At 48.1% G+C, this 21,567-nt stretch overlaps 1 protein-coding gene across 1 annotated transcript in view; it reads left to right on the top strand.

Moving 5' to 3' along the window:
- The window catches only part of LOC8036604 (cadherin-23), a 57,862-nt gene extending 42,581 nt beyond the window's left edge, over positions 1-15,281 (top strand). Inside the window, exons 31-35 of the mRNA XM_029993195.4 lie at positions 209-336; positions 7,435-7,475; positions 8,204-8,267; positions 10,828-10,890; positions 14,380-15,281. Of these exons, the coding sequence (XP_029849055.2) occupies positions 209-336; positions 7,435-7,475; positions 8,204-8,267; positions 10,828-10,890; positions 14,380-14,701 (618 nt within the window). The 3' untranslated portion in view covers positions 14,702-15,281. The remainder of the gene's footprint in view (positions 1-208; positions 337-7,434; positions 7,476-8,203; positions 8,268-10,827; positions 10,891-14,379) is intronic.
- The last annotated feature ends 6,286 nt before the right edge of the window (positions 15,282-21,567 follow it).

The raw sequence follows: 21,567 nt of genomic DNA, 5'->3' as shown, positions 1-21,567 counted from the left end.
CGCACATCCCTATCAAAAACATAGGTGAGAGCATATATTGCCCAGCAGAGTGTCTCTGCTGCACAAGAACTCGTGCAAATGAAGCTCCCGTGCGACTACGCTCTTCCGAGCACACGTCGTGTGAGGTGCAGTGAGCGAGGCACTTTGAGAGAAATGCCGCCGTCAGTGAGGCGTCCGCCCTCAGGTTTCATAATCGCCGTTTGTGCAGCCGGCGGACGCTTTGAGCGATGCTGAGCGCGAGGAGGACCAGATGCGCACCTGGCTCATCGGCCTGTCCGTCTTCCTGTCCGTCATGCTGGCCCTGGTCATCTCGCTCTGCTTGGCCCAGAGGAGTCGGTGAGTAGCATCGCGCCAATGCTCAGTCTATTTCTGTTTTCAACTGTGTGCGTGCGGCAGCCTAGCGACTAATCTGAGTGATCGACAAGACCCATAGTACGTAGAACACAAGACTTACGCATTGCGTTATCGCAAGTAGATCCCCGACCCGCCCCTAGCGGAAGACATTCTGAAAAGCTCGACAAGATCACGCTGCAAGACGGCAGGCGCGCGCGTCGCCGCGCGCTGCATGGTGCGCGTTGTGAGACGCTGCAAAATACACGTGCGGCAAAGCGGACCGGAGCTATGCGGAGAGAAAGTCGTCTGCTTTATGCTCAGTAGTCGTGGTGACGTCAGAAAGACGCCTAGTTTTGATTGGCTCTGATCGAAGGATTGTGGGTAGACCTCGAAGCAAGCTGCCTTGAGGTCTACCCACTATACACTCTTAGAAAAAAGGGTACGGATAGTCCTCCCTTACGGGAGGAACGGTCTTGTAACCTATGTTCCTTTAGAAAGGGAGAAACCTTCGTCCCTGAAGCAGGTGAGCAAAGTTCCTCCGTCGCTTGCATCTCAATATGGCGGCCCCGAATCGAGCAAATCGAGCCCAATAAGGCTTAACGAGGACGCTACGTCTCTTGTACGGGACGAGAGCAGCAGCAAATGAAAGCGTAACACGATCTTTCCGAAAACTGTGTTTATTTCCGAAGCCAGATTCCCCCCACAGGTACAGAAACCTGCGTTTCGAAAGCAGTTACTCAGTCTTCTCGTCGACAGCACTGCGATGTTAAACGGAGACAACCGATACCGAGTTACTTCGTGCACTTTGCGTCTTACCTTTGCTGTTCCTCAAGTCACAATTCCTTCGTCAACCGCACATCACGGAGAAGGGCAAACTCACTCCGCGAAACCAAAAGCCGTTCTCGAAAGAACAAACTCGAAGCCGCTGTTTATCGCGTAGCGTGAAAGAAGGTTAAATCGCTAGCCACCAGATGGCGGGGTCAAGCAGAGTAATTGCAAGTAGCTAGGCTAGGTGGCGCTAGATACCGCCCAATTCATGTTCTACAAAAAATAATTTGCTTCTCTCAGGCCACTACTGCGCTTGAGGATCCTCTGCTATACACACATGACACCCATTACAAGCATCAGGTGAACATACATTAAGCACATGCACTGCACACACAAATATCAATACAACAGAACACCACACTAACCCGAACACTACACCCGTGTTCTACGTTTCCGTCTTTTATACTGGTCGTTTTGAACGTGCGGAACTTTTCGGTGACTCCCTAAACAATAAAAAACATTCCCAGCATGTTGATTTTTTCCCAGCAATGTCATACCTCTGAGAGTATTTTGAATGGCTCAGGGGATGAATCTCTTATTAAAAAGTAAACGCTCGATCACGCCGTAATTATTTGAAAGCAATAAATCAAACCGCTCCAATGCGGTTCGAAGCCATGAGTTTGTTTCCCCGCACGGCGCGTCGTAGCCTGTATTTCTATTGTAGTGTTTGTTTTTCTATTTCTGCTGTTCGCGCAAAGCTGCAATTGCCGTCTTGAATTAATCTCTGTAGAGCGGATATTCACTCAGCTGGAAGTGATGCTTCACGGGCTGAGAAATCGCTTTTCGATCAACTTGAATGCAGTCAAAGCCGCGACTTGTGGCAGGTGTTAAGTGTACGGAGCTACGCCGTGGAGAGCCCGAAAACTTCTAGCGCTCATCCTAGCTTGCCAATTGGAGGGCAGTTTCTCCAGGAACCGTAGTATATATTTAAACAGCAAAATAAATGGTGGCTTTTTTTTTTTTTTTCGATTTTACCTACTATTGTTTTTTAATGCTAAAATTCCACACTGTAAATATACGTACTTTCCGTCACAATTTCGTACTGTTGTCCTTGCCCCAGAGCGCAATCGCTCTCGGGGACAATACAACCAACAGCCACATTGGCCACTGTACGATAGGAGCTTATACTGCTCAGACCAGCGTTCCAACATGACTATCCGCACGTTGATCGATTGCACGTAATCCCTCAAGCGGTATTAAACTTTTTAATGTAAAGCAGAATGTCAAACTGCGACAACCCGCCCCCTCCGATCACGGCCCGACCAGCGGCATCAATGCCCGACCGTTTACGATCTCCTCTTGTTGTTACACCACTGATAAGCGAACACACGGTCACATCGGCGATAATTCCAGTCTTCCGTTCACAACCCACAACACTGCCATCACGATGTTGCAGCTATGTTGCTGACACGCACAAACACAGAACCACGTTGAACGCCGGTTGCACTCGGCATCGGAAAACAGAACCGAACTCAGGGGGGAAGGCACCCAGGCAGCCGGCAGCAAAACCTGCCTTTCTTGGACACAGCGGACACAGTTCCTGCGGTTTCCATAACGTCGAAAACGTCGACACAGTTCCGCGTGCTTTCGCTACTGTAGTCTGTAGTGCTGCAGTGGCTGTAGCGGCTGTAGTTCCGTGCCGCGCGAGTCAAACAATCCGGAGACGGCCATCCAGTGTTGCCAACCTATTTTTTGAAAATACCCCACGCCAACGTCCAGAAAACCCTACATTACCCTACGAATGTTTCTTATTACCCTACAATTTACCCTACGAGGCAAATCTTTGTTCAGATATTACTGTTGCATAGATTATCATGATACAGGGTAATATTAATACAGTGCAAAGCGATAGGGCACGCATGCGCGCGCATACCTGCGTTATTCTAGAACACCATGCTTTCAGGTGCGCTCTGTATAATCAGCACAACAGTGATGTAGCGAGCGCACACATATCCCCAACCAACATGTTTAGCCGATTAGTCGTCAAAGTAAAAACTGGGCTACGTGGGACCAGCACTCGCGGCGACAGACAAGGCGGCTCATTACAAAAGGAAGCTAATCCGAGCGGCATATTAGCTTCTTTGGGTGTACCGCGCCTAGGGATTCGTCGAACTAAGGTACTATTTCGACAAACTATGCTATTGGGGAGGATAGGAAACCGGCGGCTCTTCCGTATTCGCCAAAGTGTCATTCGATGAAACGTCATGGCTTCTGTTTCGTTCGCTAAAACGTCGCTAAAACTCGTCGATCATCGGTGATCGACGCTTTATGGGCGTGGTAAGGAAAGAGTTAATTGCAACGCGCCATAAGAAAAGAGCGCAGAGGACGAGTGGTAGTTCCAGCTATTGTTAGTCGTAGAAAAGCTCAGTTGAACAGGTGGCTTCCGGTTCTGGTGGGCTCGGGGTGGTTTCGCCCGTGGTGCCACGTGTTTCGCAGGTGTAACAAGAACCGCCGGATGTACCAGAGTCATCAGAGAAAAATTGGCGGGAACATGTCCACTGGGAAGATACCTCCTCTGGCTCCAAACTCCCTCCGCGCAACTCCCACTCCTCCCACCTCTCCCACTTGCTCGTTGCTCCAGTTCTCCAATACTCTCCAGCTTGGTGTGTGGTACTCGCTGTTAGCTTGTCTTGCAACTTGGATACTTTCGTTCTGCATTATGTCATGGTGTGGCAGCACACGAGTTTGCAAAGCTATCAAAGCTGTGCAAAACCTGCACGGGAGCTTTCTTTTTTTTTTCACTTTTTGAAATTACTTTACTTTTGGCGGGGAAATGGCCGGACGGCCCTACAACCCTACAATGTACCAAAAATGCCTAAAATACCCTACAAGTAGGGTAATTACCCTACGGTTGGCAACACTGCGGCCATCCCCCAGTGTACGTGGCACTGCTGGCACTGTTCCGGAACTTCGCTGTTTCTAGCGGCTTCGTTTGCTCGTTTGATAAAATTAGTGATAAAAACGTCAATGCAACCGAAATGTTCTGCACGTTTAGACTAGAAGACGGAATTACAGGCGGCCTTCGCTGCTGCTGAAGCTCAATCAACTCAACAGCTATTTATTAAACAACGTGCGCGACCTGCTCGAAAAACGAAACCGAAAGACGATGAGTCGGGAGGGCGAAAGCTTTCACCCGTCTGCCTGGAGAAGGAGAAAAAAGTTTCGTTCCTCCCCTTTTCTCGTGTCCGCTTGGGGGCGCGTCGGTAGAAGGGAGGAAGGCGCGCCGTTGCTACTTTTTTCCTCCATTTTTTCTTAGAGTGTAGCCTTTAATTATAGCCAATCGGAGCTCGGCATTCTGACGTCACCACAACCGCCGCAAAAAAAGCAGACGAACTTGCGCTCCGCATAGCTGCGCCGCCTGGATCCATTTTAGGACTATAGTCACTGACAAGATGAGAACGGCAGACCTCGTCTTTCCACTGTCCGTCCTGCAGCGCGGGCTCGTTGCCTTCCATCGTGCTTTGGCTGCACGTGGCGCGAAGACCACGTCATGTCAAATTGTCTTGAAAAGTAAAAAAAAAAAAGAAACTCGCGCTGGAGGCGGTACAACTGAAACGCCTCGCTGCTGTCTTCATCCTGTAATGACGTTAAATTAGGGAAGGAGCAGGCCTTGTTTTTAGGTGACATCGACCATACATTTGATACTAGGGATGTCGCGAACCACCCTAGGTTAGATTTCGAAAGGTTTCGATATTTGCGAAGCGAACTAAGGTTCGATATCGAAAAATTTCGATATTTTCGTACCGACCGAGGTTCGATTTCGAAAAATTCGCAACTTTTGTCCACAGCGGAGTTTCGAATTCGAAAATTTCGAAGCTTTCACGGTTTCTAAAATTTCGAATTCGAATATTTCGAATATTTTTTTTACTTCAGGTTCGATAAATTCGAAGATTCCGAAATTCTTTGTAAAAAAAATTCGAAAACTTCGAACGCTTCGAATTTTTATAAACATGAAGTTCGAACAATTCGAAGATTTCGAATTTCTTTTGGCTTAAAGTTCGAAAAGTTCGAAAGTTTCGATTCTCTTTTAACGCTACATTCAAAAAAAAAAAAAAAAAACTTCGAAGATTTTGAATTTTTTTCTAATCCAAGTTTTCAAAGTTTGAAGTCCGATTTTCAAGTTTTTCTACAGTTTCAGTTTCAAATAACGTTTTCACGACTCGCTTGTTTTCACAAAATCAAGTTTAGAAAAGTTAGGGTGTGATACCTAGATTCTGCGAAGTTGGTAAGGCAATTAAATGAGACGACGAGTTTCCCGGGCGTGCTAGAATATTTGCCAGTGCAGAATTGTGACCGCCAGCCCCCCCCCCGGGGGGGGGGGGTCTTTATCACGCAGTAGTGATTGCACGAAAACACTGTTTTACGAGACTCATCCAGTTCGAAACGGCCAGGGGCGAGCAGGAGGTTGAGGCTCAGTAAAACCTTGAAGCGACCTGGCAAACTAGCTCGCCACCCCTTGCACGCTGGTAGTAATCCGATCCGGTGAAGTTTATAATTGTCCTGGAGGTTTATTTTCTGGGACGGAGGAATCGCCTCGCAAAAAGCACAAAAGCCGACACAACTCGAGGTCGAGGAGCGTTCTACCATACAAGTGGCGTCGGAAGAGGAAAAACGGGGGGAAAGAGGGTAGCGGGGGGGGGGGGGGGGGGGGGGGGGGGGCTTCAGCCTTTTTTTTTTCCCTTGCAGGTATTTTGGACTGTTAAAGAAAACAATACGGGGAAAGAGGGCGTGGTCGAGCTTATTTTAATCTGAAATTATTTATGCATATGTATAGCTACTGTCGCTCTTCACTACATAAAAGGTTGCGTAAATGGTCACTGTTAGAAACTCGTTGTCAGAAGGCACTGCTCGTCACATGCTTAGTGGTTCGGAAGTTCAAAGCTGTCTTTTCGACCTAAACACCTGTGCCGATAGTAACAAAAGAAAAAAAAAAAAAAAAGAATAAATGCGGGAATAAGAAGCAGGAGAAAAAAAAAAAACTATCAAGAATTCGTCGGAAGTGTTCTATTCGTGCATATTCAGAGCTTCAGAACTTCGAAACAAGTTTCTTTTACCAAAATGTGTACAGGCTAAAAGAAACACGTCCCAGGAACGTGAAGCGAAAAAAAAAAAAAAAAAGTTTTCTTTTAATGACGTGTTGAACTTGAACACTACTAGACATCTTCTGCAATGAGTTAATTTATTCCTTAACGTGAAAAAACAATAAATATATTATTTTGTATTCTGCAGATGGCAATGGTATGTACTGTCTGTGGTGCTAATTTAAATGCGATACCTCAAATAACTTAGACGAAAATAACTATCAAGTTTAGGTCATAATTGCACGCAGATACATGTTTGGACATTTCTTCGAAACTCACGTTGAATAACAATAATCACATCTTAAGACGGCACTTACCTGTAGCTATACATAGATCATTCTTAAAAAAGTATAACATATCTACCATAAATAGCTCCGGCTGCAGCGTGCTTCAAATCTGGCACAAACGATAATCGTCAAAAACCCGTCGTGTCGTCCGTCCTCGCCCCTTCGGGGATTTATTTCTTTAAACCTAAGCATGCCAGAACATTGAAATAAATGACATTGTCTTTCGTAAGGAACGCAGCACCGCGTGTAAAAGTTCGAGAAAAAAAAAAATTACGAATGTACCCCACTCCTTGAAATCAAATGAAACCGGCCGCCGGTCTTTCGAAGTTCGACGAACGTCGAACTTTTACCCTAAAAGTTCGAAGTTCGTCGCACTTCTGACTTTTCAAAATTCGAAAGTTCGAAACTTTTCGAATTTTCTTGATAAATAAGTTCGAAAGTTCGAAATTCATCGAATTTTTTGGTCAGTCAAGTTCGAAAGTTCGACAAGCATCGAACCTTGCAGCGCAATAAGTTCGAAAGTTCGAAAAAGATCGAATTTTTTAGCGTAATAAGTTCGACGGTTCGAAAAGCGTCGAACTTCTTAGCTTAACAAGTTCGAAAATTCGACCTCCGTCGAATTTTACAATATAGACAATTCGAAAAATCGAAATCTTTCGAACCTTTCGAACCGCTTGATTCGATCATCGAAACTTCGATTCGAAAAAAGTTCGCGGCATCCCTATTTGATACCTTGACATCGCTGTAAGTTCCCCCTGTGCCCAAATTCCGATGTGCGCTCCGAAAGCCCCTCGAATGGCGATCCGGATTTCTTGTGAACTGGATGTGGGGGCGCATTTAACAGGTTGTTCCCGTTTGTTTGCACGAAGGACGTCATTTTTTTTTTGTCATTCTTTTTTTCCCAGATATGAGCGCCAGCTGAAGGCAGCCACTGCGACAGCTTTTGGTAAGCCGAGCAACCGTAGCCCCCGAACGCGTCCTGGGCTTTCTTTTCCAGCCAGTGGGTGCGCTACGGACAGTCATCACGATGGGCTCGAAGCCTTTGTGAATAAAGAAATGCTGGAGAGAATCGGGCAGCGCGGTGTCTTTCACGACGTTCAAGAGCGCAACTTTAGAGGATATATGTATCACAGGTCTACAGCGAAGTTTCCAAGCAGCTCCGTGAGCGTGGTACTTGGGTGCAGCATACAAGGACACTTTCTGACCGTAAATCGATAGCCAACTGGAAGCAGCATCTCGCGTCCCAAGCATATGCGCGCTCCATAAAGACGTGGTCACACTGCTAAAGCTTCGTACAAGAGGCAACCCGAAGACACTGAGGCGTGTTTCTTCCTTGTATGTCCGGTACTGTCGCATTGGTCATATAAGGAGTGAACGCAGATATCTTCGAAGCATACAAACGTATGGGGCAAATGTGCTTCGAACATGCTTGAAGCATACTTGCGGATGATTTTGTCGTCACATCTGCAGCGAACACCGTGCTTTTGTTGTTATTGTGCAATGTAAGGGCTGTGCGGACATTAAAGATAGAGGTAGCAAGATCCGTTATGGTGCGCCCTCAAGTCTCACGCACCCTGTCCGCTCTGCCGGCGCCCGCTCCGAGGACAATCCGAGTCGGGAAGATGGGAGCCACGGGCAAGGCCTCACATCGTGTGATGTTCTCCTTTCCGCCAGGTTCGAGGGACTCGGCGTTGAACCGCGTGGACGTGCCCAACACCAACCAGCATTCTGTCGAAGGGTAAGCAGCCACCCGTTGGGACGCTGAAGCAGGCCGCGGACCTTACCCGGGCGGCCTCACTCGCCGGCAGGGCTCTGGGCCCTTTTCTTGCCAGCGCTGCGTCCGTGTCCTTGTTCTCCTTGTCCTTGTGTTTATTTGCGCTGTTTTATATTATTTGCACCAAGATGCTTTGTTCTTTGTGGGAACGGAGGGCCCCAAAACCGACTAGGGTTGTGCGAATGTTCCGATTTTTGAATAGTGGTTTCGAACAATACGCTATGCGATATTCGTCTACGATATTAACTGCGATATTCGTTCACGATGTAAACTGGGATATTCGTATTTTTCCAAGTGTCGATCACGGCGGGTTAGCTGCGTGGAGCTCACTTCTTACCGAACACCGGTGTACCGTGGAGAAGTAACACCCCCGAAGTTCGCTTTCGTTGTTGTTGCTTCTCCATGGTGCACCGGTGCTCGGTAAGAAGCGCGCTCAACGGGGCTGACCCGCCGTGATCTTCGGCCGATATCGGTCTCGTGCTTAGGAGAAAATAACGGTTTCAAATCGAGATCGTGCACGCATGTACTGGGTGCATTTAGAAAGAAACGAAAATGTTGTAATTTTATTATATACGTTGCAGTAAGGTTATCTAAATTAAACTGGATATTAAGCAAGAGTATAGGTTAGGCAGACATGCCATTGCGTTATTAATTCGTGATCGTTTTTTTTTTTTTCAAGTTAAAGATTGAATGTACCATATTTGCATACAGCAAGTAAATTTATTAATTTTTCCGATCAACCCAATGTGGGCATTGAACTTTATGAGACCACCACCCATATAGTTAGATTAAAACTAACTTAGCTTACAAAGGGGCAAGTTGAAGCTCGGGGACAACCTTTACGAGTTCAGCTAGGTTTTTTGTGAAGCATGGTGCAACAGTGAAAGGCTGGGAGAAACCATTCGATAGTCGACTCTAAAATCTTCGGCCAGGACCACTACTCGCTTCGAACACAAAATCCACTATTCGCAGATAACTAAAACCGGCAGTTGTTCTCCTCACGCTGCAACAAATGTCGACTTTCATGATGAAAACAAAAGGGGGTGTTGCTATTTAAGGCCTTGGTCGGAGTTTACCGTAGCATGTATCACATGCGAGGCTTATAGAAGTTTGAGCCCATTGTTCGGAATTGGTCCGCGTCAGGTCCGTCGAAAGAATAACTTACACCAGGGCATCGCCTGTTGCCTCGCACCTGGCATGAGTTGGGTCGACACACAATGTCAGCCATAGTGACCATCTATTTACCCCGGCGGTTGGCTTTCGATCCAGATATTTCACCGAAGACTGAAGACTGGAAAGATGAACAAAATAAAAAGCACAATGCCACTTTATCAAATTTGTGATAGTTCACTTTATTTTTAGCGCAAAACATATTTAAAAGCAAGGTCTGTCTCACATTCGTTACACTGTTTGCCCCGACCAAGAAGAGAAATGCAGCGTGTACATGCTTGGACTGTTTCCCATGGCTACGTGCCTGGTGGGGTTATTCTGTAAGGAATTCAAACTGGAACTGACAAGATTTTGTAATCTCTTTTTGAATAGGTGATAGTTCCAGTTTCTCACAATCAGTGATATATTTGTATATGTCATTTTAAAATGAGTGGCCGAAAATACGTCCTGTATTTAGATGTACTGTTTCCTAGAGTGGTTAGGTAAAGCTACATAAAAAAACGTCCTTGTTTTCACGGCTGCAACGATCGACACCTGATCAGCTGAGATTTCGCTGGCCGAACTTGGGTGCCTTATACTGTGGTTTAGCATTAAATGGGCTGTGCAACGACATTGGGTAGGAATATTTCTTACTTTACCCCAGCTTCATGGCACTAGTGGGACCCAAGAATACTCGAACGCAACACCACTGACCAAGAAGCGTCTTCGTCGCGGCGGAATTCAAAGGACGAAAGTGGAGCTTTTCTTTCAGTCTCTCCTTCCAAAGCCGCCTTTTGCTCCTTCGCGAAATTTGATGACGGAGCTGTGGGGACAATGGCAACAGTACGATCCCCGAGAATGCGTCATCGAGCTTTGCGGTAACGATATTCAAATGCTGCTCACACAGTGGACGCCAAGACTGCGTACACATTCGATCTGGGCTCGTGACAATTGATGCCTCGACATGCATTCGGGTAGTGGCCCGTGTCCAATCGCTGCAACGACGACAATAGCCGAGCCATAACAATGTCTGGAACTCAGCGCGTGTCCTGTGCTTTGCCAACCCCAGCGCGTGGCTATGATCAACATTGGCGGCATATAATCGACTCCAGATCACGTGGCCACTTGTTCTGGCTGCGAGTTGAGGAAATGAACGGTGCTCGTTTTTTTTACATTTTTTTCTGGAACTTTTATTGCGTGGGGTGAAAAACGAACGCGTGTTTCATACGTCATTAACGTCAGGGATCCGTTTTAAGCGGTATTTGTGCAAAGTACAAAAATCGTTGCATCGCCCCTTTAACTCGGTGTTTGGTCTGCGAGTCTGTTTTAAATATGCCTGGATAGTGTAACAATGATGAAATTGGTACTATTTCAGGTCCAACCCAATTTGGATGCACTCTTACGATAACGACTGGTACAAAGAAGACGAAGAAACCAGGTAAGCACGCTCCTGGATTTCGTCAGAGAGTAGACGAGTGCGTGTACTGGGCTTTTCGAGCACTGCATTGGGTTGCTGGAGATTCCTTCGTCGAAGGGGTCGAGCACCCCGTTTGTCGCGTGTTGATTACCTCACCGAAGAACAGTAAGGGAGCGCTTAAAAGCTACCTGGTCTGCGGTGTTGACCGAAAGAACACCGACGAGGGAGCGTCGAGTGTTGCTCCGATGGGGGAGAACCGCCGACTGCCAGTACCGATGGGTGCGAATTCAGGACGACAATTCAGTACCCGGGAGCAACACATCGACCACGTGTGTTGCGCGAGGGATGCCGTTCGACGCCGACCGTCTGTCGTCATTTGTTCACCCACCCTATTTCGAGCGTCTTGCGTAGCGTTGTAGAAGGCGGAGGCGAGAGCTATCGCGCAAGGACTCGGGTAAGCGTGGCATTTGAAAGAGTTACACTCTGTAGTCATACTCCATCTGGCGATCGATTTCGCCAACTCTTCAGTCGTAATCTCTCTTGTAGTACGTATAATACGTACGACGGTCACTTGGTTTGTGCCACTACGGGTCACGTGGTGACGTGTCACGTGGTGTGTGATTATTATGCGTCACGGGACCACGTGATGTGTCGCCGTCATGTGTCTCTGCGTTGTCTTAAATTTAACAGTATGGACGGAACCCAAAGGCATATTCTACGTTAAGCCCCCTCAACGAAATTGAGCACCGATAACCTCTGCAACTAGGAAAGGACACACTGGTCTTTCACCGGCTTGTGCCGCCAACGTTCCTCAGAGCAACATGCCCCGGTTTGTTAATGTTCAGAGCCCCTGCAGTGCTCGCCCAACCTAAAAAACAAGGCCTGCGCATGACGTCATCGTTAGTGGATCCCCGAACCGCCCCAAGGGGCAAGCAGGCTGAAGCTGGCGGAGACGCTGACGCAAGCTAGGCGGCGATGCGTAGATCCACTAATGATGTCGTCTTGGTGAAAGAGTCCGAGGCCTTGTCTTCTAGCTGGCATGGGCTCGCTGCGGACTGCGCACGCGGTGTGCCTGTCGCAGCGCTGAGTAGAAGTGTGCACGGGTGGGGCGCGCATGGTGCACCGCACGCGGCCCGCGGGCCTTCAGGGCCGCGTCCGGGGCGCCTTTGCTGATCGGGCCCTGGTTGAACCAACAGAAACGCACAGAGCAAGCGTGGCAGCCCGAGGCGACAGCTGCGGAAATCCACGGTCTACGTCTCGCACACTCCGATCACGGCGCCGGTCGCGCTCACCTCCAATAGGTACTTTGAACACGCTTTGCGGAAAGAGGTGATGGCGCTTGGCTGGGGGCGGGGCTGGCTCGAGGGGCGCGCTTGGCCGCTTCTTCTCCGCCTGTGCATCCGGGCGCGGATCTTGCCTGGGTGGTGTGCCGCCTGGAAATATACCGCCGCGCCGTGAGGGCTCCGGCCCCTTCGGCGCGGAGTGTGAGTGAACGGGCCTCGTTGGCTACCGATGTCGGACGCAGGGAGCGTTTCTTTTGAAAGTCCCCGGCCTCCAGCACGCGTTCGTTGCCTTCCTCAGTGCTTTGGCTACGCGCGCGCGCTTGAGGCTGGTGAGATGCCCAAGCGTTATCAAAGGTAGAAAGTGCTTCCCGCCGTTCTCGTTCTGCCAGTGACTATAGTGCAACTCCGGTGGCAGACGCTCTAGAGATTGATGCTGCGCGTTGCCAGCACGCAGCCAATGCACCAGTGAGGCGGCGGCGTGTGGCAGAAATTCCCTAGTGACGACGTTAGAATAAAGGCATCTGCATCTGCGTGGCCGGTGTATGGCAGGAATTTCCTCCGCTGTGCCAGATTTAATATCGGTTGCCTTTTCTTTGTGTTTTGTTTTTGACAGCCATCCATATGCAGAATCAAATAGCCTTCTGACTATTTTAGAAACATTTTCCTAGCTCGCAACTTCAGGGTGTGCAAAATGGCGTAGTAAAATAGGAGGCCCTGATTGTACACTCTCCGGCGATTCGAAACCGCCACTAACACGGTAACACCCAACCCCACCGAATTTTGTCTACTCACTTCATCCCTGAACAGTTTATCCCGGACATTTTATACCAAAGAAGTCTCATCCCCAGACATTTCAAGGGCTCTATATAATGTATAAGCTCTGATAACATGAAATGTCGTGGTATAAAGTGTCCGTAAGATAAAAGGTCTTAGGTTAAAACATATCGGAATGACATGTCTTTGGTACGAAATGTCCGTAATGAACTATCCTGGTATGAAGTGATCTGGAGTGAACTGTGGTGGGGTCCATCCCAACTACATTTTCAAAACCGAGTGTCACTGCCTTAACAACTGTTGCCCATGCTCACGTGCTAACTGTGGGGCAGTGAAAATACTAACAAATTACTTGTCATGACTGTTTTTTTCTTTTGTTTTTTAAGCGTGTTAGCAATTTAAGCATCTCGTGGGGATATTTCCGGAACGCAAACAACCCAAGCAGCACAAATTTGGCCAATAATTCGGCAATGGCCGACAACGGTCTTTTGGCTAGTGGCCAGACAGTGGCCAGCCATTGGCCGATGGTTAGCCTTTCTCTGGCCATCAGCCATCGGCCAAAGATTGGCCGATGGATGGCCACTCTTTAGCTATTGGCCAAAATACCATCGCCAGCCACTGGCCAATGCTTGGCCAATATCTGTGCTGCTTGGAAAACTAAACGTACGCCTTTGATTCCCGAATGTATTTGAAGCAAACATTGGCCGTCTTGTCCACGGACTATCTTGGCCAACGGCAAGCTCTCCGACGCCTGTATCGACTAAAGGAAGCTTCGTAAATAATTTCCCGTAATTAATATGCTTCAAGACGAGTCACAAGCCGTCTGTGTCTGCATAACGGCCTATGATTAGGCCTTTGCCGTTTCATCGCGCACGTCACCCGTGAACGCTCTCTAACACTTCGAAGTCGTTGAAATTGGGAGTGAAACCGTTTTTGTAACCTGTCCTCTCAGGCAGCGATCTCAACAACGATCCGTAAACCCAGCCATCTATTTCAGTCGCGTTTCGTTGCGTATGGCATTCAGTGTAGCCAGCATGCTTGACGGCGGAACTCTGGAGTGATAGGGTCACTCAAGCACCGGGCCTGCGCCTCGGCGTACACCTTGTGTAGGCTTACGAGGTTCGAACTTTTAGTGATGAGGATGAATCAGTCTGATTGGACGATGTCCTCGAGCGCTGTTCAGCCTCTGACCAAACGTTAGTGCTCAGTTACCAAAAATATATATGTTGTCGGAAGTGGATGTCCATGCCAGATCGTTGGGATGGCGTAACCCCGGCATAATCATGACGATCTTGAAGACAGACCGGCTGAAGAGTGCTCGAGAAAGCTGCGTATCCTCGTTTTACGGGTACTTAAAAAAATTCCTCAGAAGGTACTCCTTCGAAGAATCGGCGAATTAGCACGCGAATCCAAACGATGCGGGTGCCTTCTGACGGCCTGCTCTTGGCTCCAGGCCCGTGGACAGCAACTCCCTGGACGAGAACGCGGTGGCCGAGACGTCCGGCAGCACGTCCTCTTCCTCGGACAGCCACCGGCAGAGCCAGGACCGCGAGTTCGACTCGGCCCAGCTGTGCTCCGAGGTGTACGTGCTTTCCAACGGCACGGTGCAGAACATCAGCATGCCCGTGGGCTCTACGGACCTGCTCTGCCCCGAGGTGGCCGAGCGGAACAACCTCAACAGGTACAACAAGAACGGCTGCCCCTACGCCAGCGTTTTCCTCGGCAAGATGGGCACGCCCAACCGGGCCGGAAAACTCGAGGTGTCCGAACTGTGACCTCGCCGCAGCTCCCGGCCTGAACGGAACTCAGCCGCCCTCGATGCCAAAGGGGAACAAGCGTAGAGTTGCAGTCGCACGGCGCATACGTCATACAAAAGGCATTGAACACACCTCAAGCATTTTCGAAGCACGTTTCCTTCACGTGTATGTGTGCTTAGAGCATATGTACAGACAGTGTTTATATGACCAATCTGACAGTATCGATCAAGCAAGAAAGAAACCTGCCTGTGACACTGTCTGCGGACTTGTCTTTTGTGTGACGTATGTGATTGCGGCCTAAGCTCTCGAGACAGGCAACGAGCAGACAAGGCGCCCTGGCGAGGACTTCCCTCGGAGAGACGTGCGTCGCCTGCTCGACGACGGATATGTACAGTGATCATAGGAGTGCTCTGTTTTTGACGTGCCACGACGTGTTATTTCCGCGGACCGAACTGTGCGGACTACTTCCAGGACGTTGGAAACGCGTTCCTTCGTTCACCGTTGGACGTGCGGCTTCGCACCGGACGACGTCACGCCCATTTTTGTAAGCCACATCGACGAGTATTTTTTGTACGGAGAAATATATTGTTTCTGCCAACGCTTCGTATTTATTCGGGTTTTGTTCGGAACACGGGTCGCCTCGGCTTGCAAGCGGAAAACAAGAAGGAAAACAAGAGGGATTTTCTGGTTCCAACGCTGTCTTTTCATGAAGATTTGAGGTACGTATTATGGGTTCTCTATGCAAAGTGAAAACCTGGCATTTGCGTATGTTGTAAAAAAAACAAAAAAAAACTAGGGTTCCTTTTTTTTTTTTTTTTTTTTTCTTTTATTGCCGCGTGCGTAACGAATTCGGCACCGCACGCGGTTGCCATGCGGAGGAACCTGGTTCGACCGCTCCTACGTCCAGTCCGCCTTAGAAATCTTCACTATTCTGGAAAGTTCCAGGCCATGCTCGGGTGTCGTCATCCGTTTTGATTCCGAACGTGTCATTCGTAAGGCGTGTATGAAAGCAGCGGTAAAGGCGCTGGTTCAGGACAATCTCCATTCCTTCGCCGACGTAAGATGCTTGGTATTTTCGTTTTAAGATTAAAACGGGCCCATTTCCCCATTGAAAATTTTAGAAAGGCATTTATAATTTCCTTTTTATTGAGGCAAATGTTAGTGCTGAAGCTTTGACATCTAGTTCGGTCCTCTATCGCTACATTCGGGCGAAAAATGAACGCTCGGCATTGCATAGTTTATTTTTGCGGTTAAAAAAACAACATTGTATTTTTTTTCTATATTGTATTTTTTTTTTCGCGCTGTACACGCATTCATTATTTCGAGTAACGTGTAACGTATACGTTACACGTTACTCGAAATAACTATAGTTACGTTACTTGTTATGGCTTCCTTCCCAACCTTCAAGAAATTAAATTAATTTTTTTTCGTGTTTCTTGGCGCCAATTTGTTGATGTTTGCAGTCATCCCAAATATTTTCAATCATTTTCCTTTCTTTTCTCTGTGTAAACACTTCCACTTTAAAAAGACATGAACGTCCACACCATTTGTCCCAGTGTCCAAAAATGCTGCCGCCCTCAATGGCATGTAACGCAAATATAACGCAAAAGTAACGTGCATTACTTTTTAACCGTAACGCGTTCATTTTATTTAGAGCTAACGTAGGTCGGCAACGCTTTTCATTTATTGCTGATAACGTATTTCTCACCTTTTTCCTTGTAACGCCTACAACACTGACCCATTCAACCCGTTCTCATTTGTAAATTTCTCGCTTAAAGACACTGAATCATTTTCGTTCAATTTGTTTCGTCTTTTCATTTTATTACGTCCATTTTTAACCTTCCCATATAAGACCTCTTGTATTTTAGGTCCATTTACAGAAAGCGATTCTATTTCATCCAGTCACAGTACAGCCGTTAATTCCAGACCGTGAAGCATAAAAACTATATACCGCTTATGTTTGAGAGCACAAAAACTTTCTTTGTTGTTGTTTCTTTTTGTTACTTTATTTTGCTGCTGGTTATAATTTTAAAATTTTAGGTGCTTCGTGATCGGCACGCCTTTATTTTCATCTTTCATTCAGACATAAAATTGGAATAAAACAAATAAACAAAAAGAATTAAAACGCAGTTTGTGAGTTACAATGCCGTGGACATTATTTGAACTGTTAAGATCATTTAAAAACAAAAAATGAAGATTATTCAAACACCAGAGAATGCCTTAGCCTTTCAAACCTAAGAGAAAAAAACAACAACGCAAAAACACAGGTTAAACAACACGGACCGCGCGCTTGGTTTCTTCGTCCCCAGTCATTTTTTAACGTGTTTTTTTTTTTCTTCTTTGAAGTAACTCATGAACAAGGTAGCTCGATCCAAAGATTTGAATCAGCCTCAGAGATCACACTATTCTCTGTTCCTTTTTATTTGTGCCCCTTTTCTCTGTTCCTTTCTATTTGTGCGCAATTTTAACCATGTTCAGCCTCATGAGAGCTTGCCCTTGTTTATGACCTTGTGCCTTGGTCATTTGCCTGGCCCTCTATTTGCTAGCTGCAGTAGAGAGGTCCTGGTCAGGGCCTAACCCTTTCTGATAAGATCCGTGAATGAGTAAATGCTAGAATGTGCCCTCTTGAACACGCCATTAATTTTTCTGTGCCAATATTTTATATTGTTGTGTGTCCGTGGACCCCTACTTCTGTCCTGGCTCCCTTGTTGAAGGCTAAATTGCCATTCATCCACGTACTATCAAACAGGCAATCCGCCGCGATCCTGACGGTGGCAGAGTAGCGGGCCAGATGGCCTGTTTCATAGCACGTGGATGAATGGCAATTTAGCTTAGCCCGCTGCTCTGCCACCGCTAGGATCGCGGCAGGCAGCAGCGTGACATTTTTATGACGTCATCAGGCGGAAATCGAGGGGCCATTTTTGAGGACGTGCTTCATGCACCATACATGCGGTGCTGTTTGTATGAACGAGACCGACGGAACCTGGACGGATCCACGAAACCTTATGGTGCTTGGTTATCACTTGGTGCGTGTGCACTGCGGCCTTTATAGAGTTGTTGTAGTTGGTGCATTGAAGGGTCGGTCAACAGTGGGTGAAACGCGGTTGGTTCACGCTTTTTACCCCGACGCTCCGCTGGTCATGCTTTTAGGAGTGAATATTTAGGCATTGGCAGTCCAGGCTCGCGTCACTTTTTTGCAGTTTTAGCGGAACCGGCAAAACTCTCATCGCTAGTTTTTTTATTCAGTACGTCAAAACGCCGCAGGTGACGCCTTTTTATTTTCCTGCTTCGTCTGGTTTGTTGGTCTCAGCAGCCCAGCCTGCGATTCGGCGGGTTTGACACCTAGTCGTACGCTTCCAGAACGCAGGGCCGGCCCTAGAGGTGGGTGACCTGGGTGGTTGCTTAGGGCGCCGTCAAAGAGCGGCGCCGCCGTGCCTTTTTTTAAATTTTTTTTTTTGCTTTTTTTATTTATTTATTTTTTAGCACGGTGCACGACACGAAGCTATATGCACGATCGTCGTTTGTTTTCGGATTGCGGTTCTCGTCCGACAAAACACTCGGGTTGAGCCACTTCTCACATGTTTACTAATCGTACCCAGTAGAGGCGGGGGGGGGGGGGGGGGGGGGGGGTAAGCGCCACGGCTGGAGTTTGCCCAGGGCTCTTGATGGTGTCGGCCCGGTCCTGCAAGGACGACCCCTTTGTTACTAATAATGTCAACTGCTTATCGAAATGTACTGTGTAAAAGAACAAATGGTGACGTCACAGATGAAGTTAAGTGGATGTCCTCTTAGTACAAACACCCCGGACCGCGAGCATGTAGACTCACACGTCCTCTCCATTGTGGGACAAACGATTCCGCATAGTACAACGCTGGAAAAAGAACAAGACCAATGCCCCCTCAAAAAAGCTATACAGGCTATCACTGAGGAGGCGCAGGAATATCCATACACCCTTACTACCGAGAACTGGCTCCAGACATGCGATCAGCTTAACGGACAACTACACACACCTCGAGTGTGGCAGATCCTTCGATCCCTTCTGGGACAGGCTAAACCTAGGCACACGCTAACAAAGCTTCTCATGTATGCAGGAGCAGATCCTGAATCTCTTGCTCGAGACATACAAAAACTCTTTTATCCACACAAACCAAACCTTTTCCCACTGCCCGACTATCCTCCCGAATCACCCGACTCTCTTTCCACCGGAATCAATTCCCTTTTCAGCATGAACAAGCTACAAGCAGCTCTTCATAACCTGAAAAGGAACACTACCCTAGGTATGGATGAAATCACCTACACTACACTACGCAACCTACGTGAGCACTTCGTCGAACCTCTCCTCGACCAAATCAATCAGGCATGGGAGACTGGAATCCTCCCTCATAAGTGGAAAACTGCCCTCACCATACCCATCCCGAAACCCGGAAAATCTCCTAACCAGATCAACAACCTCCGACTTATTTCACTTGCCTCTTGTGTTGGCAAACTTATGGAGAGAATGGCACTAAATCGCCTTGAATGGCATCTAGAGACCACAGATTCCTTAGCATACACTATGACGGGCTTTCAGTCACATGTTAGCACACAAGATGCCATGCTTCGCATATACGAAGATGTATACCAGAATGCCAGTACCACACAACTGCGTGCCATAGCAAGCGTAGACATTCACAAAGCTTTTCACTCTGTAGCTCGCCACGCGATTCTAGATAACCTCTTGCACACGGCACCCGGCTCTAGAATGTATAATTACATCAAAGCCTTTCTAACCGATCGAACAGTACAGATACAGGTCAATGACTTCACATCCCCTGACCATACCTTAAGAGCTGGAGTACCACAGGGGGCTATTCTCTCTCCCACATTATTCAATCTAGCCTTGAAGAATTTCCCGGATAAACTTCACGAAATCCAGCACCTACAGCACAATATCTATGCGGACGACATCACCGTCTGGTGCTGCACCAGCTCCCCAGCAGATCAGGGAGCCACAGTGCAGGCCGGACTTGACACAATCCACACCCACATAACTCAACTTGGCCTCACATGCTCCCCCACAAAAACAACATACATCGTTGTCTCCAACAATATGGGACAGAAGGCAGACGACTACCGAGCAGTCATTCAACTACATATAAATGACACCCTCATCCTTCGCCGCCGCACCGTACGAGTGCTAGGCTCGCTCCTCCAGCAGGACGGCAAAGCGGACGAGTGGTTAGCACTTATCACAAAGCAGGTAAACGAAATTCACCATATGCTCACTAGAGTATACAGGCGCAACCGAGGTCTAAAACAACATGAGATGTGTAAAACGGTCGAAGCCCTGGTCTACACCCGAGTCATGTACAACCTACCTTATGCCACCCTCACCACAACACGAATCTGCAAACTTGAAACCGCGCTCCGTAAGTGCACCCGACTCACACTTGGCGTTCCACGGTTCGCACCCAACCACCTACTGCCTCTAACTAGCATCCACAACACCTTGGACGAGCGCATTACCATGCATCGCCACGCTCAACATGAACGCCTACGTACATCGCGACAAGGCCGACTGCTCACAAATGTTCTAACGAGAATGTGTCGTCTTGGAACAGCAGCATAGACTGAAACCTAAACCGCTCTCCGGACGTATTGACAACGTAAGTTGGTGGTTCTGAGAAGCGTCAATTTTTCCCAACCTCCCAACTCCCCGCCATCCGTCCTACCTCCCCACCATGGGACTCACTGCCACGTCTACATGTCCTTCCCCTACCGCGAAACATGTGTCCGGGGGGCGTGTAAGCAAACCACATCCCGTACGCGTATAAGCAAACCATATCCCGTACAGCACCTGGCCACGCCCCCTTGTCACGTGACATGACGTCACTTCCGCTCTAAAACGAAACCAGTTGTTTTTTTAGTCTGTGAAATGCCGCGCGATATGACGTCACTCGCGCTGCTGGGGTACGGCAAACATGGCGCCCGCCGCCTGAAACATGAAGCCTATGCGGTCGATGAAGTCGCGGCTGAAGCCTGAAACGCTTGAAACAGGAAGTCTACGCGGTCGACGCAGTCTCGGCTGAGACGCTGTGAACGCGGTGCCGCGAGGGACTGAACACTTGTTGACGCAAATATGTGACGCCCGCAGTATGCGACGTCTCGCATCGTGCTTCTGCAGGAGTGCTTCAAAGGCGCAAGTACTTTTATTAGCATTCCCAACTCATCGCTTGATAAGAGCGAAGCTACCAACGCCTACCGCTGGTATCCGAAGTCGAGCCTTCTCTCGATGTCGCCGCTGGTGTAGATTTTATTCTCGCTGAGCAGGCTCGTCGCCGACGGGGTGGATGTGAACCACGCCATGCATGAACGCTTGTCTTTTTCGATACGAAAATATGCTCTGTCGTCACGAACGCTTACGCTGACCCACAAGCTCAATTTGAAGTATTGCCAGCGTTTTTATTTCGCCTGTACGTTGTCATCACATTACAGTTACTGGCGGCGACGCAGATCTTCGTGCTTCCCTTATAACGGTGCCGCGGCTCTCCCGACCCAAAATAAATGCAGCTGTCTACAACTGCTCGACGCTCGATCCGCAAATTCGGGAAGTGGTGAAGGGATTAGCTTGGTACCGTCAGAAACACTCGTGCCATTGGAGAACCTTTCATGGTGGAGGTACGCATATGACCATACGCATGCCCAGTGGAACTATGAAGAGAAAAAACAAGAGTGCATACTTCGAACTCGGGAAGTTTTTATTTCACCACATTAAATATATCGTTGCACTAAATGCTGGTTCTAAAGGATGCTATTTCCTCTGTCCCTTCGAAACAACCGGGGCCTTTATACGATGCGTACACATGCAAAAATCAACAGTGCGAAGACGTGAGAACGATATGGCT

The sequence above is a fragment of the Ixodes scapularis genome, unplaced genomic scaffold (assembly GCF_016920785.2).
Source record: "Ixodes scapularis isolate PalLabHiFi unplaced genomic scaffold, ASM1692078v2 PGA_scaffold3__209_contigs__length_174095766, whole genome shotgun sequence".
Classification (NCBI taxonomy): domain Eukaryota; kingdom Metazoa; phylum Arthropoda; class Arachnida; order Ixodida; family Ixodidae; genus Ixodes; species Ixodes scapularis.
Note: the sequence above shows the minus strand (reverse complement) of the source record. Positions and strands in the feature narration are given on the sequence as shown.